The sequence below is a fragment of the Mauremys mutica genome, chromosome 6, assembly GCF_020497125.1.
Source record: "Mauremys mutica isolate MM-2020 ecotype Southern chromosome 6, ASM2049712v1, whole genome shotgun sequence".
Taxonomy (NCBI): Eukaryota; Metazoa; Chordata; order Testudines; family Geoemydidae; genus Mauremys; species Mauremys mutica.
Window position 1 is genome coordinate 38829389 of NC_059077.1, and position 24640 is coordinate 38854028.

At 39.3% G+C, this 24640-nt stretch overlaps 1 protein-coding gene across 1 annotated transcript; it reads right to left on the reverse strand.

Annotated features, from left to right (window-relative positions):
• Positions 1 to 515: 515 nt before the first annotated feature.
• On the reverse strand, positions 516 to 24559 carry SREK1IP1 (SREK1 interacting protein 1). The gene is made up of 5 exons (XM_045020825.1): positions 24411 to 24559; positions 11331 to 11378; positions 8251 to 8391; positions 2759 to 2837; positions 516 to 1387 (listed from the first exon to the last, which is right to left on the reverse strand). Exons 1-5 carry the CDS (start codon positions 24421 to 24423, stop codon positions 1198 to 1200), a joined length of 471 nt encoding a protein of 156 aa, XP_044876760.1. The 5' UTR covers positions 24424 to 24559; the 3' UTR covers positions 516 to 1197.
• Positions 24560 to 24640: the final 81 nt, after the last annotated feature.

Genomic DNA, 24640 nt, shown 5'->3' on the forward strand with positions numbered 1-24640 from the left:
AAAAGGAAACTAAAGAATGATAGGTGTTATGTTTGTCCACGTATATATAGGGCCACTTTCTGAGTATGATGGAAAACAATCACCATGTTGTGGAAGCCAGTAAATAATTAACAAGGTTTTGAAGAGATCTTAATGAATGTTAGTTAGCATGAGTTAGGTTAACTGTGACCCTGGTTACGTGAGGAAGCAAGATAATGTAAGACAGAGTGAATTGTGTGAAAGTTATTACGACCTTGCAATGTGCAGTCTTGCAGTCTTGTTTTTCTAGTGAGATAGCAGGAAAGCTTATGTATAAACAAAATGTATTTGTTGCTTTTTACTGTCTGTATTATTGCTAGAAATTGTCTGTAAAAGGTATAAAGGCTTGCTGTGATTGTTTACCAGTGGAGAGACCTGTCCAGGACCCTGTGTCCTATGGCACTCTCTCCCTCCATGGTAATTACTGGAGAAATAATAAAGTATTTGATTTTGCTGCATCCAAACAAAAAGTGAGAACTGAGTTTTTCTTCGACAATGTGTTTCAAAGTACATTACCAGATCAGTTTTAAAAGACTGTTCTTATTTGTAGCAAATATTTACTATTTCTTCCCTTACTCTGTCCCTTCAAACAAACAAAAAAAAACCCCCACCTTTCTTCTAGCTCAATGTCCTTATTTTTATTCATCAATGTCTCTATTTATTGCTTTTAAGTGGTGGCTGATATGGAATTATGTCAAACACGTATGTTTTTATTTTAATAAAAATCAAGATTTTAGAAAACTTAAAATTAATAAAAATGTTTCAACAAATTTTGTTAAAAATTCCAGTGGAAAGCACATTTTAATTAGTTCAAATCTTTCCCTGAACGTGTTAGCAATCTGAATATTCTGGTCATGCCTGGGAGCTAGCAATCAAAAATTGACTAGAAATGAACTAATCACAAAAGTTTAAACAATTAGTCTATTTTCTTGGTCCAACTTGCATAGAATGAAAATAGCGAAACACCATTAATCGCAAAAAACAACATGTAGATTTCCCTCCCACCTCCAAATATTTCATTTTAATAACCTAAGGTGTGGATATTTGTAAATAAATGTACTTTTAAAATATATAGATAATTTTTTTAACCTGACAGTATTGTAAAGCACATATAGGATAGATTTGAAAGGTAAACAATCCTAATCTTTCAGGGTAATGAAAGCTGAACGCACTAACTCCTCAGTCGCTACTAGAGGAGTCTGAACTATCAGATGATGAATGTTTTTCTTTTTTTCTCTTCTTTTTTTCTTTTTTGTGATGTTTTCCTTTCTTAGATTTACTCTTTTTCTCCTTTTTCCTTTCTTTTTTGTGAGATTTCTGTTTTTTTGGTTTTGGATCTTCTTCTTCAGTGACACTTGATGAATAAGATCTGTTAAAAAAATTAATACAGATTACATCAATCAGGTATGTATGGGTGAATCATTTATTCACTTTATTTTTCTTTCTACACTGAATTTAATGCTGGAGATTGTATAAACACATGAATTCGTGCAGTAGGTATAGAGGTTGTCCACTCCAGCCTGTAATGGGTAAACCAATCATATCCATGCTCATCCAAACCTTGGCCTCTCTGATGAGGCTGCCTCACCAGGAAAGCAAGGAAAGCACTCCTTAACTAACATTGTTCAGAAATGTGTTCGTTATGTTTGGAAAGAGTTAGTGACTCATGCTTGTAAATTAATTACTAATTGTATCTTACTGGTTTAAATGTTAATTTTATTTCTTTGCTCTGCCTACAGCATTTTCCAAAATATGGAATGTAGACATTTCAAGGTTGAAACTTTATTGATAGGAAAATGATCTTATATGTTTAGGTCTTAAAAAAATGGACAGAAAGCATGAAAACAAGGCACATAAGGAGATGAAACCTTGACCAAAAAACCTACAGTAATAAAATCTAACTTAATATCTTAAAACAAATGGCTGTACTACCGTTCCCGTTTCCACAATCCCTGCCAATTCAGAGAGCAGATGTTACCAGATGCAAAAGATGTATACATTTTGATTAAACTGAATTGTCTGTTTAATAAGAGAGAAATCTGGTGTGACATTTAGAATATTTCATGAATATGTAGTAACTTGGTTTTAAGTACAAAATTTAACAATACAATGGGGGAGGGGGGGAAGCGGTCCTCTTTACCTTACTTGAGAATAGCTCCATAAACTTCATTGTTACTGTTTGTGAAAGTAAGGTACGCAGGATTTGGCTTCTTCGTAGTAATAGTCAAAGTGCACTAGGGAACTTTTAGTGCACACTAGCAGGGTCCACAAGGACAGTTAGTGTGCAGAATTAACATAGCTACACCTTAAGGCCCCAACTGACTTCAACGGGGGTACTCACAGTGCATAAAGTTAAGCTCCTGCATAAATCTTTGTAGGAACAGAATCTTAGTATGGTGACTGGTAGAATATCAAGCAAATAAAGTATTATTTTAAATTCTCATTCTACATAGTTTTATCTTGTTATTTAGAGTAAACAAGAGTTTTCTTTTAGCATTTGTAATGGCAATGTCTATCACTTTTTAGCCATGTTCCTGATTTGTATGCAAAAGATTACTAGTATGTTTAGCTTTATAGGGTAAAAATTCTGTATCAGACATTCAAATTTAGTATATGTGCTTTTGTAGAAGCAAAAATAAAGGTTAACGTGCAGAGGATATAACAATTTGGTAAATATATTTTGGACTTTAAAATATTAAGAAAATTCTGTTTTGGGCTTAATTAGGTATTTGTAAGTTACCTTTTCCTTAATTTCTTTGATTTGGATTTTTCTTTGCTTATTCTTTTTAGATTCTTCTTTTCCTCCTCCTGACTTGTATCTGTGGATATAAAAATTGCATTTTATACAAAATATTTTTCCTTTTTAACTTCAAAATTAATTTAAAAACTCTCACTGAAATCAGTAATTTTTTTTTTATTGCTAATGTTTGTTTCAAGACCAAAACATTTTGTAACCAAGTGGTATTATGCAGGTTCATTTCAAATATTTTGCAGAGCAGCCACACTTTGGTTACACAACTTACATTGTAAAGGACCTGCATCTAAGTACCGAGAAATTAGGTATGTGAAACATGGTAAAAACTGCTACATTCATAAGAGGCAGTTCCTTGCCCTTCTTCCTCCAAAACAGTATATCTGTGCTTACATCCCCTTCAGGGGGTTTCCATGCTAATGTCATTTTTAACTCTTTAGTAACAGTCAAGCCTCATTTATCTGAAACTCAAAGACCTGAAAGGAGGTCCTATTTTCCACATGTATCGAATACAACAGACATGTCCCCCCCATCTCATTTAATATTTGTGTGTGTAGTCTAGACTGTATATGGACACTCTCACAAAAAGCACTTGTTGTGGCTCATCAGCATATTGCAGCAACCACCTTGGTACTGATAAACCTGGATACTGTATAAGGCACATATCATAAAAAATAATAGCATATTTGACCCCTTTGTTGGCAGTCTCACCAGAGGTACAAAGGTCTGAACAGGCATGGAGAATCAAATGTTTGTTGTTCTAGTCACGTAGTTTGTCAAGGTAGTGACTGAAAACACTGGTGGGGAAGCCTCCACTGTAGCTTCCCTCATTTTTCCTGTTCTGTTTAGTTTAAAACAGTGGTTCTCAAACTGGGGGTTGGGACCGCTCAGGGGGTTGCAAGGTTATTTCATGGGGGCTGTCAGCCTCCACCCCAAACCCCGCTTTGCATCCAGCATTTATAATGGTGTTAAATATATTAAAAAGTGTTTTTAATTTATAAGGTGGGTCACACTCAGAGGCTCGCTATGTGAAAGGGGTCACCAGTACAAAAGGTTGAGAACCACTGGTTTAAAAAACTAAACAAAAAAGCAAACTTTGATTAAGGCAGTTCAGTTAGTATATTTCATTAGTACTAAATTATGTTAAAGTGTGTGTGGGAAACAACACATGGCAGAAAGGGATACAGTGATGGATGGAGCACTAGACTGTGACCTAGATGACCTAAGTTCAATTCCCAGCTATGCTGGTGACTGCGGGCAAATTACTTCATCAAACACTTTGAAATATTCAAATGGAACATACTAGATAAAGGCAAAGTGTCATTACTGAGAAAAATTGGCAGCCGGTGACAACTGCTGTTAATATCTTTAAAAGCAGCAAAGAATCCTGTGGCACCTTATAGACTAACAGACGTTTTGGAGCATGAGCTTTCGTGGGTGAATACCACTTTCACCCACGAAAGCTCATGCTCCAAAACGTCTGTTAGTCTATAAGGTGCCACAGGATTCTTTGCTGCTTTTACAGATCCAGACTAACACGGCTACCCCTCTGATACTTAATACCTTTAAAATTTCCTTGTGGAAGAATTATGCAAACTCATAAAAGAACAACAAGGCCTACGAAGAAGGTAGGACAGATAATGGGGCCACAGACCACATCAGTCCCCAAACAAGAGAATGCCACAATGGAAGAACCTTAAAACAAGAGTACTGTACTGATCTGGGTCCTTCCAAGAAGGAACACTCACCCAAACCAAACCCCAATTCCCTCCAACCAGGTTGTGTCTAGTCCCACAGATCAGGAGAAAACTGCTAAAGAAGTCTGTAAGCTGGGCCATCCTTTATGTCAATGAAGGATATGCAGTCACCTCTGTTTGTCAAAGTAATGGAAAATAATCAAATAGAAACCCCTTGGAAAAAGGGTGGAAAAAAAATAAATGAATTTTTTTTTAAATCGGTTTTTATTTAAATCGGATTTTTTTGATAAAATGCTTTTTGAGGAAAAGATAGTTTTAATTAAGATACATTATAGCTCAAAGATCTCATCATGGAATAGGGATTATAAATTCTAATTCTATAGTATGAGACAATATATTTATGTAATGTTTAAGAAAAATTTTGTAAATGGAGTTCCAATAGTTCATGGATTAGGGACCCAATCTTATGGGGTTCCACAGGCTTCTGTACAGATTATTTAGGTTAATCTTTCTATTTACCCAATGGGACTCAGTGCTAAGTCTAGAAGATATTGTCAGAGATGCTTAGTTTTGCAGTTCTCTAACTGTGGATTTGTTTCTCCAGAGATAACATGCTTGTTAACCGCAAATTTTTTAAAAAATAAATAAATAATATATAGAGGTGAGAAATAACAGACCTCAACCCTATTGTCCCTCTGAAAATTTGCATACACAGAATCAATCCCTTACTGCTGTCTAAAAGTGCAAAGTTTCAAAAAGTTGAATGAATAGAAGAGGAATAGATCTGGAGAAGGTGAAGAAGCCTGGAGATAAATGTGAGAAGGGAGGGACAGGCAGTAGAAACAAAAGTGAAACTGTTTGAGCAGCATATTCCAGAAGTCTTGAGGTCTTTCTGACTGCAGCCTTCATTGATTTGAGATCTACCATACGATTCTCTCAATAGAAGGGAAAACCTATAATGGCAACAGGCCATAAAAGAGACCCAGTTTGGGAATATTTGAATGAAGTTCCTCTACCTGTGGGTAAGATAGGCATGCGTGCAAAATGCAAACAGTGCAACAAAGAAATGCAAGGCCTGGTTGCCCAAATGAAACAACATCATGAGAAGTGTTCCTTCTCAGGAGGAAGCTGTGTTGAAGATGATGAAAGGAACATGTCTGAACATGCAGGATCTTCAGGTTGGTAAACTTATTTATTTCATGCTTCTTTCTTAAAGACTGCCTGTCTTCCTTCTGGACTATTCTTGAATTCTCACGTTTGAGCAAAAAATATAGTTGTTACTCTATGGTACTATGATTTTAGATGGAGTTGTGATAAAAAATAAATAGCTGAAATAGGCAGATCTTTTTACAATTTCGCCTTTAAAGTAGTACTGAGTGTCAGTGAATGCAATGAGTAATACTAAATGAGCAGTATGATAATAATGATTAAATAACTGCACTGACTTATTTTGTTTAGCAGAATCCATCCTGAATATACAGGATTCTGAAGACTATCCACCTTCAAGATCACCATAATTTTCTATAGTTTCAGAGTTATCTCCCAATGATAATGTTTCAGTCACATCATGTATGTCACATAGCCACAGTATATCACCTGTAGCAAAAAAAAAATAAAAAAAAAATCCTCATCCAGAAACAGCCATAGATAAATTTGTGATAAGAACCAGCAGATTACAAAAAGAGGTAACTGATGAAAAAAATTCTCAGTTTGTTTATGCGACAAACTCTCCTTTCTGTATGATTGAGAACCCTCACTTCATTAACATGGTTCAGTCATTAAGACCAGGATACAGTCCACCCAACAGAGCAGATGTTACAGGCAAATTGCTGGATAAAGTGTATGAAAGATAAATTGAGCAGTGTGCAAAAGGTCTAGAGGGAAAAATTGTTAACCTGAGTCTTGATGGGTGGAGCAATGTCCACAATGATCCTGTTGTATGTGCCTGTGTGACAACAGATTTCAGTTTTAAGAGATCTTAGTAATAAAGATATGTAAAACTTATAAATTCAAAATTCATAATATTAAGGTTGCCAGTGTTTATTTTAAGTAATTCCATAACATTAATACCATGACACCAGATGCAAGGATGTATCGTATCTGATTATAATATTTCCTTCAGCCTTTGAATTAGATTTTTCCCAGGAAACATCTACCTTTTAATGCTGAATTTGTCCATCCAATTAAAATCGGGTGTGACCATCATTCTTTTCTGTCAAAATTACTTTTGAGGTTTAGTGGAACAAGCATCAGGAAGTGGGAGACATATTTAAAAAAATGGGAGAGAAAACATTCCCAAAAAACCTAGATGAGTTTTCAGAAATGCTGTATAGAGCAGCTACAACTTAAGGAAGAACATTTATACTAGACATATACTAGACAATATCCTCTAAACATCTACGTACAACTAACTGTTTCTGTCTAGGGCTACATTTACCATTTTTTCCCCGAAATGAGTGTCCATTTAGAGCCATAGTTTTAAAAATCCCTAGGTCCACAAGTAGTTTTTCTGAACAACTTAGTTCCTATTCACAAGTTCAAAAGAAAGGGTTTTTGGGAAAGCAAATTCAGCATCTCATTTTGCCAAGAGAGGTCCAAGCATTTCTTTTGAAGTGTTCTAGCAACACAGGCGGCTATGTTGGAACACATCTCTCTAACTTGCCTTCCTAATGTCATCAGAATATCCACTTCACAGAGTATGTTTACACAGGAGTTAGAGGTGTGGCTTTAGCTCATGTAGAGATACCCAAACTAGCTTTAATCTTGCTAGAGTACCAATAGCAGTGAGGTCACAGCAGCAAGGATTTCAGCATGGGCTAGTTGCCCGAGTTAGTACTAGAGTCCCAGGTGTGCCTGCACATCCCATGCTGACACCTGTGCTGCTGTGGCTTCACCATACTACTCACACTAGCTAGATTAAAGATAGCTTGGGTATGACTACACCTGCTGCACCTCGATTGCAGTGTAGACATGCACACAGATAGGATTTTGATTATGAAGTGGAGGCAGGGTCTAGAATAAGAGAGCAATAATAATGCAAATGAGTAAAAAACATTAAGAAAAGTGCATCCATATCTAAAACACATGCTCCCAGAATAATAAAGACTAACTGCAAAGTAACAGCAGAATATCATGCCCCAGCATTCCTAAATTGGGGGCTCATAGTATGCTAGAACAGCCCCCCCCCATCCACCATCTGGGACCTTTTTGTAGGCTGAAACCTTAGCCCTCCTGCATCATCTTCTGATGAACTTGCATACTGTGGACTAATTAACACCACCTGTTTTCTCTTTCTCTATAGAGGCTGAGCCTCATTTCCCCAAGACAGAGAGCGAGCAGTTATCCCTCTAAATGTTAACTGTCAAATCAAAACTACTAGCTGCATTCAAACATAATAATGATTAAGAACTAGAGAGAAGAAACAGACTGAACAAAGAAAATCATTTAAAGAGGCATCATTTACTTGGGGAAAGGAGAGAGGAAAAGAGAATTTGCACATTCCAAAACTCACAATCTTTTGGATTTAAGAGCCTAAATGTAGGCACCCATGCTTGAAAACCTTGGTCAAATGTTTTTAAGTAGAAGCTTTTCTCATTTTTCCACAAGGTGTCAGGGGGGGTCTCAAATCTCTTCAGCCTGGAGCCATGCCAGAAAAGCAATTTTTTTAGGTCACCGGATAAGATAGAGTAAAAAGTGAACTCTAAAGGAGTTAAATGACAGTTACAGGACTTTAAACAAGATAGCTTCCCAATTTAGGATTAGGCTCTGTTACTTAAAACATACTCTTTTTCTCTGGTAAGGCCTGCAGTTTCCCCAGCTCCTCTTCCTCGCTGTCTTCACTGCTCGTACTGCTAACGTCTAAAACAATGTCTCTTTTGGGGTCCACACGGAGAAAATTTCTGCATTCAAATGTCAGATGACCAGCTGAATAAAAATCAAAAGAGTAAGCCATGAGCAGAAATAGTTCAAATTATAAAATAATGTTAAAGAGTTACTGCTTTGTGCTGAGAAATATGCATTTTAGTATTACACAGATTTTACAAAAGGGATGGACTTTAATTTGGTTTGTCAGTGGGAAAATAAAGGAATATCACTTAAAAAAACTATTGCAAAGTTTGGGGCTGTGTACAGAGCAGAGATGTTTTTGTCTTAGGGAGTGAGGGTTCCAATTAGCATCCAGTGCTATTCCCATCAATCATCAATTTATTTTTAGAATCACTTTCCTCAAAGCTTTTGCATAGTCATCTTCATTATTTGTGAATGTGTTGCATACCCTTCCCTGATGAACTGATTTGAAGGAAGGTGAAATGTTTTCCAAATTAATTTTTTTTTTTAAAAAGAGTGAAATGTGAGAGTCTACTCCTTTCCAGTGACAAATTATACCTGCAGTAACCAAAGGTTATCAACTAAAAATGTGTATGCATACTAAGTCATTCATTATTTTCTAAAACATGTGTGTGTTTCTAGTGCGTTACAGATACATTAGGAAAAAGGAATTTGAAGCTAGCTTACACTGAACTTATACTGAAACATAGAGGATTGAACCAGGAAGGTAGATGTGGGGTGGAAGCGACTGCTTGCCATTTAAAAAAAATAAAAATAAAATAAAATCTCAATATATTCTTTCTATGACCAGCTCAAAAACAAAATTCCAGGATAAATGTGAAGTGAACTGTCTTACGACCCTCTCCCAATTACTGTAACAAGCGATAACATTTCTAGCTTAGAGATAATAAATAGACTAAATTCCTTTTTAATACAGTCAATATTAGAAATGCTATTCATTAAAGAACACTTTGTCTGTAGCAGCAGTTATCCGTAGCAATGTGTATTTTAAAAAAAATTAGGGGCCAAAAATCCTAAATTTGTATCCAGGCAACAGAAACTCCTAACTCATCTGAAATAATGGACCTGGGGAAAAATGTGAATAAAGGGAGCTCCAAATCTATGATAATTTGTAAAGCTGTTAGTTGAAAAAATAATTTAGTGCCATACAAAAGGGAAAGGCTGCTAGAAGTCTCAAAAGGAACCAGGCTAGTTACTGCTACAAACACAGCTTCTTCACATCAAAGATAATCTCCTGAAGCCAAAGCAGTAGGGAACATTAAAACAGGATAGGTTACTTGGCTTTCCTAATTTCTTTCATATCCAGAAAGTTTAGAACACTGGACATATCAAACAATTAATTCTATACTAACATCTAATTGCCTTCAGAGGCGTTGACAAGTAAAGCAACGCAGTGTCAAAATTTGCTGGAAGAAAGTCTACTACCTCTCTCACCACGTAACCTTTTACTAAATCAATTAAAATGGTTTGAAAGGTTTGTCCACAAAATGCTCATTAATAATTAAGGGAATAATTAATTACTTAAATAGTATCAAACATGTAATAGCAGCAAAGAGTCTTGTGGCACCTTATAGACTAACAGACGTTTTGGAGCATGAGCTTTCAAGGGTGAATACCCACTTCGTCGGATGCATGCCTCACCCACAAAAAGCTCATGCTCCAAAACGTCTGTTAGTCTATAAGGTGCCACAAGACTCTTTGCTGCTTTTATAGATCCAGACTAACATGGCTACCCCTCTGATACTTGAAACATGTAATAAGATTTAGTATTATTTTTTTTTAAAGATAGACTATAAACCAGATCAAAACTAATTCTGTGCTAAGATGTTAAGAGAGCATAATCACTGAGCTCCCCATGCAACACAACATACAATGGAAATGATAAAGAACAGCTACAGTACTTGCAAGGTAGTGTGTTATGTGCCCAAAGTGTGGGCATGTAAAGGGACAGTGTTCTTGGGCAGGAAGAAGGGGAGGAAGAGCCCTTGAATTGTTCTTTAAAGTCTCAGCTTTCATTAAAAAAAAAAAATGTATATTTGATATAGTTGTGAAGAAAACATTCAAAACGTGAAATGACTGTAACCAATTCAAAAATTCTTGTTTGAGCTTGCAGAGAGCCTGATACAATAGTTCTCAGATGTGAACTGCTCATTCATCAAAATGCCAACTCAGATACCAATGAGGATACTTTAAAATGTCAAATTTGTTAGCCATTTCACTTCTCACTGAAACATGTAGGAAAGAAGTAGTATCTCATTATTAGGGCCCTACCAAATGCACGGTTCATTTTGATCAATTTCACAGTGAGAAGGCTTTAAATTTGGTCAATTTCATGTTTTCAGATGTTTACATCTGAAATTTCACTGTGTTGTAACCTTGGAGGTCCCAACCCAAGGTCTGATCCCCCTGCCCCTGAGCAGCCCTTCAGGTGAAGAGGAAGTCCTGTCCCTCCCCAGCCCAGCAGGGATTTGCAGCTAGAAGCCCCTGGCAGGGGCGCTCCCAGTAGCGGGGTAGATCAGACCCGCCTCCTCTGGCTGCACTGGATGGGGACCCACACCAAAGCTTCCTGAAGCAGGGGAAGGCACTCAGAGGTGGTCTGATCTGCTCCCGAGAGTGGCTGTGCTAGGGAAGGACAAATTCTGTCCCTCCCCAGCCCAGCCAGGACTTGCAACTAGGTGCCGCAGGCTGGGGTGCTCCCAGCAGCACAGAGGAGATCAGATTTCACAGGGAAAGACTTATTTCACAGCCCATGACACATTTTTCATGGACGTGAAATTGGTATTATGATGAAGATCTACACTAAGTTTTCCCACAGTGTGGGAGTAGGGAGCAGATTTTTTTAAAAAAAGTATAAATTATGATAGGCAGGCTTTTAACAACGAACTGCAGAGGAGGTGTGTTTGTGTATGTGTGCATGTGGAGGGGGAGCCGTTTCATTTTCCCAAAGAGAGAGCTCAGCTTTCAGAAGTTTGAGAGAAACTGCACTCTTGGCATCTTTATACTGCCTTCATACTTACGATAGCCACACTTCTTGCATCCTGCCCTGATATTATCCTTATTTCCACCTGAAAGCAAACAAACTTCCATTAATATTGAGTGTTACTAATTAGAACTTAGTTTCTTTTAATCCTTTTTCTATTTGACTTCACACCGCGTTAAAGTACATACGCATTCTGTAGTGATTTATTCATTAGAAAAGTCTATTAGAAAACCTAGTATCTGGTCTATTGTCTGGCTATGCTGGAAGGACAGGCAACACTGGATGTGTTTTAATTAGGCTGCAACTTTATTCCTAAATGTCTGGGAGTACCTGGCACATAAAAGTTTACAGTGCAGATAATTCTCTAATTATTTACATACACCCGGGGACAGCACTCCCCTTTACCCCTCCTGGTTCTCAGCAATCCCACTGCTGGGACCTCTCACCCCCTCCCCAAATGAGGGGGGCTTACTCCCTGTCGTACCAGTCCCTAAACACCCATTTCCACTCCTTTAAAGAATACCTCCTTTAAATCCTCTCAATCTATTTTATCTGATCACTGTATCCATTCCCTATGGAGTACCTGCACTGGACGTCTGCCACCAGGAGGCACCAGCAATTAGCTTGGCTGCCTTCCCCCATATCTAGCCTGGTTCCCAGAAATCTTCTGATGCCTTCTTCAATACCAGCCAAAAACATATCAGCTTCTAAGTCTGCAGGTCAACCCCAGCCGCCCTGAATAACTCTTGCCAGATATGCTACGTAAGGACGAGAAATCACCAACTCCCTTTTGCCATCAATGATTTTGGCCACTTCCCTGTTCGCAGACCTCCTACCCTTGTCAACTCATGGAGGCTTCATAGCTTCCTGCCATACCCAGTATCACAACCTGCCCATCCAAATAGTTTTTACTCCTGGGAAAAGTTTCAGATTTGGCTCAAGTCGCTCTTAGCTCTGAACATTAAGTCCACCCCTTTACCCATTCCTAAACCATTTCCCCCGAGGTGAATGACAATCATATCTGGTGCTTGCACACAGGTTACCACACTTTCAGAAGGGGCATAAGCTGCTCCCATAACATGCACCTCCTCTCACCCTTTTTACTTATTTTGGTAATGTAAAGGGAAACAGAATACTACGGTGTTACAACATCTCCAAAGTCACTTTTCTACAGTGTATCCTATCACAATAATCCTGATATTCTATGTTAAAACAATTAGTGCCAAGTACTTTTAAATACATCCACTCTGAATGACTGGAATAATCTATTTTAATGATGTTTTGCATTTTTATTTTTTAGTTCTTTTCCTAAAGCATGGCAACAAATGAAAATCAGCCTACCATTAAAATGTATCGATTACAACTAAATATAGCTTTTAAACTAAATGTGGGGCTTCTTTTTGCTATCTATATACATTTATTCAAGCAATTATATAGCTTTATTTACATTTAGAGTCTTAATTTTTACTTTTTTATTTTAGAAAATGGTGAATGATGCATGTCTTATTTACTAGATTTTGTCACTAATGATTTTTGTCAAGCTCTAGTTGGATAGACAATAAAATTCAACTAAGAATTTCCCAAAACAAAATTTTAAATTAAATAAATTAAATAAAACTACCTTAAATGTGCTGGATACATAGGAAAAAAAAGTTTATCATAATATGTTTTGTCTTTAAGGATATGTCTATACTGCAATTAAAAACCTGCAGCTGGCCTGTGCTAGCTGACTTGGGCTCACGGGGCTTAGGGTAAAGGGCTGTTCAGTAATCAGCGTAGCCATTCGGGCTTGGGCTGGAGCTGGGCTCTGATATACTGCGAGGGGGCAGGGTTCCAGAGCTCAGGCTCCAGCCTGAACCCAAACACAATGAAACAGCCCTTTACCCCAAACCCTGTGCGCCTAAGTCAGCTGGCATGAGCCAGCCAGGGGTTTTTAATTTCTGTTTAGAAATACCCTTAAACTAACAAATTTATTAATATATTCTTTGTTTATCTATAGTTAGTGAATTTAACTGATTGTTTCTGGTCGCCATGTCCTTCAAGATTTTAGAACTAGTATATAAGTAAATGAAGCATCAGTTAGGTAAGCTTACCTCATATAACATGATAAAGGCCTAATCCTTACTCAGTGGATAATTGATTAGCAATTAGTGTATAAATAGATGCATAAGTAATATATGAGCAATATATATGTAGATTCTGAACGCCTGCATAATTGAGTATGGTTATGACCTCTGTATAATCTTTCGAGATAGGACAGCATGAACAAAGGTTCCTGGCAATGAACTGTAACATCTGGACATTCTGTTATTGAGTTTTTGGTGTGTCTAGGGAAAATGAGGGAAGTTTCTGTCAGATAACTAGAATTGATAGTTTTGTTATTGTTAAAAATTTAGAAAAACATGTTATATAACTTAGTATGTAATCAAGGATTATCATATAGGGTAGTAAATATTACCAAATAGAAAAGAAGTGATTGGGCTAAAGAATAAGGAGTGCTGATAAAAAGTGATCTGTAATATTGTATATAAAAGATCAGACAGGGACCTCAGGTCCCAACATATCTGACAGATAATTCATTAGCCTGCTACCTTCCACCTGATCACTGAGGTGTGGCACTCTGTACCTGTGTGAATGAAACCTGGATACTGGATTCAAGAACTCAGGGATAGCAGCAGTCTGTCAGCTTTCCTTGGGTTTGTGAGTAAACCTGTGGGTCTTACTGAATGTGATTCTGAAATATCACTAAATAGTAGAGATCATCCTCTTACACCTTGTTTTTTGTTTATAGATTGGAAGAGGAAAACAAGCTTTCCTACATTTCCAACTCCCAACAGGTTTTTAAACTTTGAATGAAGTAGTCATTGAACTGAACTAGTTGAAACAAACTGAAACGAAGAAAATACTCTCTCTGCATCTACAGAAGAGGCTACTGCTGTCAAAAGCTGATTTAGCACTTCAGCAAAAACTGGTTCCAGGTGCTTAGCCAGTGACTTCCATCAGTTCAGAGCTTTGACTTTCTTTAATACTTTATCAGGAAATGTACTGATTAACAGTATTTCTTGTATTTTTGACTTTAATAGATTACAATAAGTTTAGGCCTTAACATAGATTGTCAATTTAAAAAATAAGTTTCAACCAATTTTTTTAACTATATCTGTATGTAAATTAAAAAAAATCCGATTTAAATCCAAAATCCAATTTAAATAAAAAAATGATTTAAGAAAACACAAAACAGATTTTCATTCACCCTACAATCATTACAAATTATATAAAATTTGTCATATGCATTCATGCTTTAATTGTACATACATATTTCCACAGATACGAAATCTAAATTATGATTTCTAGACTGAGTTAAACACAAATAAGGGCGCGGTCGATTAATGGCAGTTAACTCATGCGATTAACTCAAAAAAATTAATCGTGATAAATCACACTGTTAAATAGAATATCTACTGAAATTTATTAAATATTTTTGGATTTTTTCAATATTTTCAAATATATTGATTTCAAATACAACACTACAAAGTGCACACTGCTCACTTTATATTATTTTTTATTAGAAATATTTGCACTGTAAAAATGATAAACAAAAGTAATATTTTCAATTCACCTCATACAAGTACTGTAGTGAAATCTCTATCATGAAAGTGCAACTCACAAATGTAGGGTTTTTTTTGTTATATAACTGCACTCAAAAATAAAACAATGTAAAACTTTAACGCCTATAAGTCAGCGCCATCCTACTTCTTGTTCAGCCAATCGCTCAGACAAACAAGTTTGTTTACATTTGCAGGAGATAAGGCTGCCGGCTTGTTTACAATGTCACCTGAAAATGAGAACAGGCATTCACATGGCACTGTTGTTGTCTGTGTCGCAAGATATTTACGTGCCAGATGCGCTAAAGATTCAAATGTCCCTTCATGCTTTGACCACCAATCCAGAGGACATGCATCCATGCTGATGATGGGTTCTGCTCAATAACGATCCAAAGCAGTGCAGACTGACGCATGTTCGTTTTTATCATCTGAGTCAGATGCCACGAGCAGAAGGTTGATTTTCTTTTTGGATGGTTCGGGTTCTGTAGTTTCCACATTGGAGTGTTGATCTTTTAAGACTTCTGAAAGCATGCTCCACACCTCATCTCTCTCAGATTTTGGAAGGCACTTCAGATTCTTAAATTTTAGGTCGAGTGCTGTAGCTATCTTTAGAAATTTCACACTGGTACCTTCTTTGCATTTTGTCAAATCTGCAAAAGTGTTCTTAAAACTAACAACACATGCTGGGTCATCATCTGAGACTGCTATACCATGAAATATATGGCCGAATGCAGGTAAAAGAGCAGAAGACATACAATTCTCCCCCAAGGAGTTCAGTCACATATTTAATTAACACTTTTTTTTTTTTAAACGAGCGCCATCAGCATGGAACAATGTCCTCTGGAAAGGTGGCCGAAGCATGCAGGGGCATACAAATGGGTTAGCATATCTGGCACGTAAATATCTTGCAATACCAGCTACAAAACTGCCATGCGAACGCCGGTTTTCCCTTTCAGGTGACATTGTAAATAAGAAGCAGGCAGCAGTATTTCCTGTAAATGTAAACTAACTTGTTTGTCTTAGTGATTGGATGAACAAGAAGTAGGACTGAGTGGATTGTAGGCTCTATAGTTTTACATTGTTTTCTTTTTGAGTGCAGTTATGCAACAACAACAAAATAATCTACATTTCTAAGTTGCACTTTCACGATAAAGAGATTGCATTACAGTACTTGTATGAGGTGAATTAAAAATTAATATTTATTTTATCATTTTTATAGAGCAAATATTTGTAACTGAAAAAAGAATAAAAAGTGAGCACTGTACACTTTGTATTCTGTGTTGTAATTGAAATCAATATATTTGAAAATATAGAAAAACATCGAAAAATATTTAATAAATTTCATTTGGTAGTCTATTGTTTAACAGTGTAATTAAAACGTGAGTTAATCACGTGAATTAACTGCAATTAATCGACAGCCCTACTTTTAATATTTTGTTTTTTATATTTTAATTTAGTAACTCAGCGTCTTAGCTGATGCTTTCATGCAGAAATAGTTTCATTTGTGGTATTAAAGTAGAATATGTTATATACTTTGTAAAGCAATAAGCTAGGATGTAAAAAAATTAAAGAGGGTAGAAACAAGCACAGGTCAGATAACATCAGAAATCAGACACTGAGAATTCTGCCTATGGTAGGATATTCTGTACAAAAAAATCTGAAGAATTTAGCCTTCTGAAAGTGATGTTAAAGTTGCACAATAATTTCATTTGTGTATTTTTCTGATTCTTTTGTCATGGCTGCTTAATTGAGTTGAAAAGACATCAGAAGATATTCAAAGCTTATTATTAATAACAGAATACTTCTGCAGACTTAAATTGAAATTACATATACAAAATTCTTGACACAAAAAAAAACACCCCCCCCATTATCATATATTATTAATATTACCCTAGTGTCTATGAGTCCCAGTCATGGATCTGGACTCCACTGTATTAGGTGATTTTCAAATACAGAACAAAAAGATAGTCTCTTTGTCCCCAAGGAACTCTCAAAAAACAAGCTGACTGCCCATTTCTTCTTTGCTTACACTGACATGACATAACTTCATTATGGAGCAGCTGCTGGCACTTCAACTATAGGTTACAACTATAAACTGATTCTCCCCCTTAAACTCCCCTCCTACTCCTCCTGCCCTGCAATGGAAAAATAAATAGTGGCCTCATAAAAATAATAAAATAAAAATAACCAGATTTTAAATGGGAACTTCAAAATAGTACATCAGCTCCTAGCAAACTATCTTTGGCTTGCTGGAAAGCCCATTGTCTTCATGAAGCTCTGCAGAACACCAAGGACCCATCAAATCCACACGTAAGAGTTTTAGAAAGCTAATTTGCCAGTGTATTAAAGGACATTGACAAGCTATGCAATACAGGGCACATGCATATTATAAAGCAGAGTTTTCTGCCAGTCTCATTTCCTCCCTGACACACATCTCGTTCAGACTCCCTAAATTCAGCAGGAGGATTCCCACTTCAGTACACTGGTTGAGGTCTTCAGAAGTGGGACACTTGCCTAGAAGGATGGTGAGATGTGGCAAGCTGCAAGACCACAGGACTTAGGAATGGCAGAGAGGGAAGAGACTGCTGAGGAGGCGGCAATCTCTCATCCTTGTTTGTTCTCTGTGTATGGGCTGCATAGCTGGCTGTGGGCTCCTGAGTAATCAGCTGAGACAGCTCTGTTTGCTGGTGTCTTGGTAACCATGACCTGAACCATGTGGTTCTGACCCTTTTACCTTTGATCAGCCCTGCTGTTTGAAGTCTCAGTAGTTAATTACTCCCTGGTAGTGATGGGTGGGGCTGAGCTGAACTAAGCCGGGAGACTTGGTATAAAAAGTCACTTGCGAGGTGAACTCAAGAGCTGTGAACAGAGGTAGCTAACATGATAGTTTTGAAAGGAGTTCAGGAAACATAAATATCTCAGGTTCCTGGAAGAGACAAACTGGCCACCAAGGAGTCACAGAGAAAGGAACTCAGCAAAGGCGTAGCAGTTCTTAATGACCAAAGGCAGAAGTCAAGGTGGCTTTCTACACAGTCGGAGGCTGACAAAGATGGGTAGGCTGCAGCCACCAGAGAGAAGAGGACCTAGGAGGAATTCCACACAGCTAGAAGTTTACCATTGATACCAGGTCCTCAATGTGGAAACTGTGGAAGATCTCTCAGAAGATCTGGCTGGTCCATGGAACAGAGAGATGTACAGGACACACCTGTGAATGTCTGCTTGGCCCAACTTGTAAGAAAACAAGCTTGCCTACAAAGAGATCTTCAACTGGCCAAGGAAGATTGATGATCTTTGTTGAGGACTCTACAACAAGAAGAATAGAAAGAACATTCTGCCAAGGACTGACAGATAAAAGGCAGCATGCTGCCTTCCCAGAGCCAAGAACTGTCATGTCACACTAAGATTGGAGAGGCTTCTGAAGTTGACGGGTAAGGATCCACTGGTGATAGTCTACATCAGCCCTAATGCCACTGCACTGTGGTATATCTCATAGATTATAGATGACTTCAGGGAACTCAGAACGCTGCTGAGGAAAGAGAATGTCCAAGTGATCCTCTGTCTTCCTTCACCAAAGGACATGGAGGATCTCCAAGAAGTCAAAAGATCTGAAAGTGAACCTCTGGCTAGGCAAGTGGTGAGGATGTAGGGTTTTAACTTCATGGAATATTGGTCCATTTATGGGGAGAATTGGCTGTACAGTTTGGATTGCCTTCATCTCAGTAGAAAGGGAACCAAATTTTCTCAGGGACAGGCTGGCTACAGTAGTTAGGAGGACGTTAAACTAATAACAAAAGGAGAGAGTAAGAAGAGGGAAGATATGGGCTTTCATTTAGCACAAAACTGAGATGCTGTGAACACAATTAATCAAGGAACCAAAGGACAAGAAGAGAAAAAAAAATCTTTAATTATGTATATGCCAATGCTAGGAGCCTGAAATTGCTCATTTATGAACAAAAATTTGATCCAGTTGGTGCCAGAAACCTGATGGGAATATTTGCACAATTGGAATGCAAAAATCAATGGCTATAATTTATTTAAGAAATATCAAGTGGGCAAAAGGGAAAGGGTAGTAGCACTCTGTCAAAAATGACATTATCTGTTTCCAAGTCAATAAGAACTCAGAAGAAAGTGATCCATATGCATTCAGAGTCAATATCCTAACAGATATACTCCCATTTTGTGCTTTTAGTTATTGTCTGCTACACAGACCACCAAATCACACTAAGGAACAGGGTGACCTGCTTGTTAAACACATATCTATAACATATAGGAAAAAAAAGTTGTGTGATCATGGGGGCCTTAAGTTTGAGTGACATATGGAGGTCACATGCTGTCAGTATTAACACATCTTCAGAATTTCTAAATATTCTAGATGACAATTTCCTAACTCAAGAAGTATTGCATCCAACACGGGCAAATTCTATATTAGATCTCATCTTTACAGATAAAGAGGAATTCATCACAGAACTAAAAATTAGTGGTAGCTTAGGTACAAGTGATTATGATTTGATCACATTTGTTAGATGCAGGCAGAATAAAGTCCAAACCAGTAATATATACACTTGGTGCTTTAAAAAGGCAAATTTCACAAAACTAAAAACAATTATGAGCCATATCAGCTGAAAGAATTTAATCACAAAAATGTGAATGATAATTGGGAATTGTTTAAGAACACTTTACTAGATGCCCCAAAAGCCATAATACCACAATCCAGAAAAGCCGTACTTGTTAAAAAACTGACCTGGCTTAAAGGGGAAGTCAAAGGGGCTATAGAAAATAATAATAATGATAAAACAATATATAACAAATGAAATAAAGGGGAAGTTAGCAATAATGAATATAAATCAGAAGCTATGAATTGCAGACAATTGATAAGGGAAGCAAATGAACACAAGGAGAAATCTATGGCCAGCAGAGTTAAGTACAAAAAGGATGAGTTTTTTTTTTAAAGTATATAAGAACATAAATAACCCTAACAATGGTTTTGGACGATTAGTAAATGGAAATGGTGGAATTATTATTATAACAAAGAAAAGGCAAAACTGTTCAATAAATATTTCTTTTCTGTATTTGGGGATAAGCCAGATGATTTAGTCATCTCATATGATTACACTCTTTCCATAAAGATCTCTCATGAGGATGTTAGACGGCAGCTATTAAAGTTTTAAATTAGTAGGTCCAAATAGCTGAAACTCTTGGATGCAAGCTTTCACCTTTATTCAACTGCTCTTCTACTTTATTTCCATACTGAGAAAATTTGGATACAGAGCTATTTACGGTCTACATTAAGCGGAGGCAGAGCTGGATATCATCTATATACTGTTGGCAATTCAGCCTGTACATTGTCACCAGCATTCCCAGTGGTTTCACATAGATATGGAATAAGGTAAGGAAAATAACTGAGCCTTGTGAGACACGGACTGCAGACAGAGGCTATGGAGGTGGAGAAACCGTTGCTCATAACAACCCTTTGGATTTGGTTTGAGAGAAAGGACTGTAGTCATTTCAGGATATTTCTGTTCATCCCCACACTTACTGGGCTGCAATAGGAGTATTTGGTGATGTTGCAGAGAGACCCATCAGAATTAGTATGGAATTATCTCCTTCCCTTGCCTATGATCAGGAATAGATCATCCAAGAAGCCAAATGCTGTGTCTGCCTGTCTCTCTTTTTGAAACTTACGACTGGAGAAAATAGGGAATATGAGAATTAAAACACGCATAAGGAACTGGTTAAACGGGAGACTACAACTGGCCATAGCAAAAGCTGAACTGTCAGGCTGGAGGAAGGTTACTAGTGGAGTTCCTCAGGGATCAGTCTTGAGACCAGTCTTATTTAACATTTTTATTAATGGCCTTGGCACAAAAAATGGGAGTACGCTAATAAAATTTCCAGATGACACAAAGTTGGGAGGTATTGCCAATATGGAGGAGGACTGGAACATCATACAAGAAGGGTGGATGACCTTGAAAACTGGAGTAATAGTGTTACCCAGAATTTGACATTCCTGTGGTAACCCCAGAATGTGGCAATACTGCCATCAGCCATCTTGTATGTTCAGTCACTGCTAGCTGAAAAACCAAACTCCACATAGCATAGCTAGGAATAATTTTGGACCTGAGAGGCAAGAACGTGCAGTTGCATGTTTGCAGTTCAACTAATCTGAATGGGAGGACGGGACAAGGAGTTAGTGAAAATAGAAGGACTGTTTGGACAGCCGACCTTGGTTTTAAGTGTCTCTGACGCATACGTTTTATTGTTATGACTAGAAATGCTTTGATACGAGATAAGTAGTTTGCCGAAATTACGAGAATTGGTGACCCTTTAGGGGTTACTATGGTGACCCACTAGGAGTCACTGTAAGTTATATGCTTTGTTTAAAGTTAGCTATAAAAGATCAGGTGAAAGAATATGCTTTGGATCAGACTGAGGAAGCTTTTCTTTAGACAAGGATCTGACACCTAAGTTCTCCAGTAGCTAGATGGAAGGAGGGCCCCAGGAAGGCTGGCTGTTGATTCCTCAAAACCATCTTAAACTTTGGTAGATTCAGACCTAAATCTGAATCTACTGCTACAGCATGTGTGTGCGTGCGCATGTGCTTGAGACCTAATAAAAAAGTAGTTTGAGGTAAAAACACTCTTGTTTGTGCCAATCATTGATCAGATGGAGAAGCTGTGTCCCCACTGATTTATTCCTGACACTGCTTGGAGAGAAACAGTTAAATTACCACTTCTTTAGCTTCTGAAAACCCTAGGTAACAATAGCAATAGGATGAAATTTAAAAGTGCAAAGTGCAAGCTCATGCACCTAGGAACTAACAACAAGATTTTTTTCTATAAGCTGGGGACATATCAGTTGAAAACGACAGGAGGAAAAAGACCTTGGAGTTTTGGTCAGTTATAGGATGACCATAAGCTACTAATGTGATGCGGCCATCAAAAAAGCTAATTCAATCCTAGGATGCATCAGGTAAGGTATTTACAGCAGACATAAGGAAATTTTATTACCATATTACAAACTACTGGTGAGACCTCATCTGTAATACTTAAGAAAGATGAATTCAAACCGGAACAGGTGCAGAGAAAGTCTACTAGGGTGGTCAGAGGAATGAAGAACATACTTTCAAGAGGAGACTTAGGGTACGTCCACATAGCAAAGAAAAAACCCTGGCTTACCCATGCCAGCCAACTTGGGCTGGGGGGGGGAGGGGTTTGGGCTGGGGGCTGTTTCATTGCTGTGTGGACTTCTGGGCTTGGACTGGTGCCCAACCTATGGGACCCTCCCACCCCGCAGGGTCCTAGAGTCTGGGCTCCGGTCCGAGCCCAGAAACCGACACAGCAATGAAACAGCCTCGCAGCCCGAGTCGGCTGGCATGGTCTAGCTACAGGATTTTCTTTGTTGCATAGACACACTCTTAAGCAGGGCCGGCTCTAGAGTTTTTGCCGCCCCAAGCAGCACACTGAATTGCTGCCCTGGGCGGGGGGGGGGGGGGGCAGTCCGTGCGCCCTTAGGGCGGCAGGCGTGTCTAAAGGGCTCTGGGCTCCCCGCTGCGGGGAGCCCAGAGCCTTTTAAATCCGAGCCGCGGCCGGGAATCAGAAGGCTCCGGGCTGCCCGCTGCGGCAGGGAGCCCGGAGCCTTTTAACTCCCAGCCGCGGCCGGGAATCAGAGGGCTCAGGGCTCCCCGCCGCGGCGGGCAGCCCGGAGCCTTTTAACTCCCAGCCGCGGCTAGGATTTGCTGGGGCGGGGGCGGCGCTCTGGCGGTTGCGGGTCGGCGGCTCCGGTGGACTTCCCGCAGGCATGCCTGCGGGAGGTCCACCGGGGCCATCTGCCGCCCTCCCCAGGATGCCGCCCCAAGCGGGTGCTTGGCCCGCTGGTGCCTAGAGCCGGCCCTGCTCTTAAGGAGCTTGACTTGTTTAGCCTAACCAAATGAAGGCTGAGGGGAGATACGACTGCTTTCTACAAATACATCAGAGGAATAAAAAGGGAGAAGAGCTATTTAAATTAGGGACTAACGATGGCACAAGAACAAATGGCTATAATCTGTCCATCAACTGATTTAGGTTTGAAATTAAGCGAAGATTTCTAACTATCAGAGTGAGGTTCTGGAATCAATGAATCAGAATATTAGGGTTGGAAGAGACCTCAGGAGGTCATCTAGTCCAATCCCCTGCTCAAAGCAGGACCAACACCAACTAAATCATCCCAGCCAAGGCTTTTTAAGGGCCTTAAAAACCTCTAAGGATGGAGATTCCACCACTGCCCTAGGTAACCCATTCCAGTGCTTCACCACCCTCCTAGTGAAACAGTGTTTCCTAATATCCAACCTAGACCTCCCCCACTGCAACTTGAGATCATTGCTTCTTGTTCTGCCATCACTGAGAACATCTTAACTCCATCCTCTATGGAACCCCCCTTTCAGGTAATTGAAGGCTGCTATCAATTTCCCCCTCACTCTTTTCTTCTGCAGACTAAATAACCCATTCCCTCAGCCTCTCCTCGTAAATCATGTGCCACAGCCCCCTAATCATTTTTGTTGCCCTCCCCTGGACTCTATCCAATTTGTCCACATCCCTTCTATAGTGGGGGAACCAAAACTGGACACAATACTCCAGGTGTGGCCAAAACCCCTAACTGGTTTCAAGACAGAGCATGATAAGTTTATGGAGGGGATGCTATGATGAAATTGCCTACAATGGCATATGGCCTATCTACAACTCTTAGCAACAAATATCTCCACTTCAACAGCTAGAGATTTGTCATTAGACGGGAGCATATTTTTTCCGCAGGTATCTAGCTGGTGTGTTTCATGAACCCGCTCAGGGTCTAACGGATTGCCATATTTGCAATCAGAAAGGAGCCAGACTGAGGATTTTCACTTTCCTCTGCAGCATGGGGCTCAGGTCACTTGTTGGGTTACAGTACTGTAAATGATGGATTCTTTGTAATTTGTCGTCTTTAAATCATGATTCAAGGACTTCAGTAATTTAGCCAGATTATGGTTTTATTACAGGAATGGGCGGGTGAGATTATGTAGCTTGCAATGTGCATGCCAGACTAGATAATCATGATGAGCTCTTCTGGCTTTAACCTATCAATATAAACCAACTTTTCCACAAGATGAAATCTGGGTTTCTTTCCTTCAGTCTGTTTTGTTTTGTGGCCACTTCCCCTCCAGGCTGATACACGGTCCCCACTCGCCTTCTGGCTCTTTTAAAGCTTCACTTTGTGTTCTCACCCTGGGCACCTTTTTGTAGGCTTGCCCCACCTGGTCTGGTCTCCCATCTCGTCTATGGGGGCACCCTCCCCTCCGCCCCCTGCTCTTTACTCACTCTCCCAGGAGGGGTCCTGCCCCCTTCAAGTAAGGGCGACCGGATGTTTCACTGTGGGGCGCCCCCACCGCCCATGCGGGGAGCCGACGGCCCCGGGCAGCCAGGCTCCCTTCCTTGCCTCCCGCGCCAGGTGTCTCAGGGTCTCCTCGGGCGCCCGCTCCCCCCACGCCAGGGCGGGCCTCTCACCTGGCAGCGCCATGGGGCCAAGGGCCCTGCAGCGTCTCCCCCAGCGCAGTCGAACCCAGGCGGTGGCGCTTCCCGGCCGGAGGCCTGTGGGCGGCGCACTCCGGGCCGTACCATTAGACAGGGCGAGGAGGGCTGAGTGAAATCGCCCCGCTGACGGGCGGAGGAGCCGGGTCAGCCTCAGGATTAAGAGGCGCGACGGAGGCGGCGCGTCTCTCTGCGCTTGTGCGGCG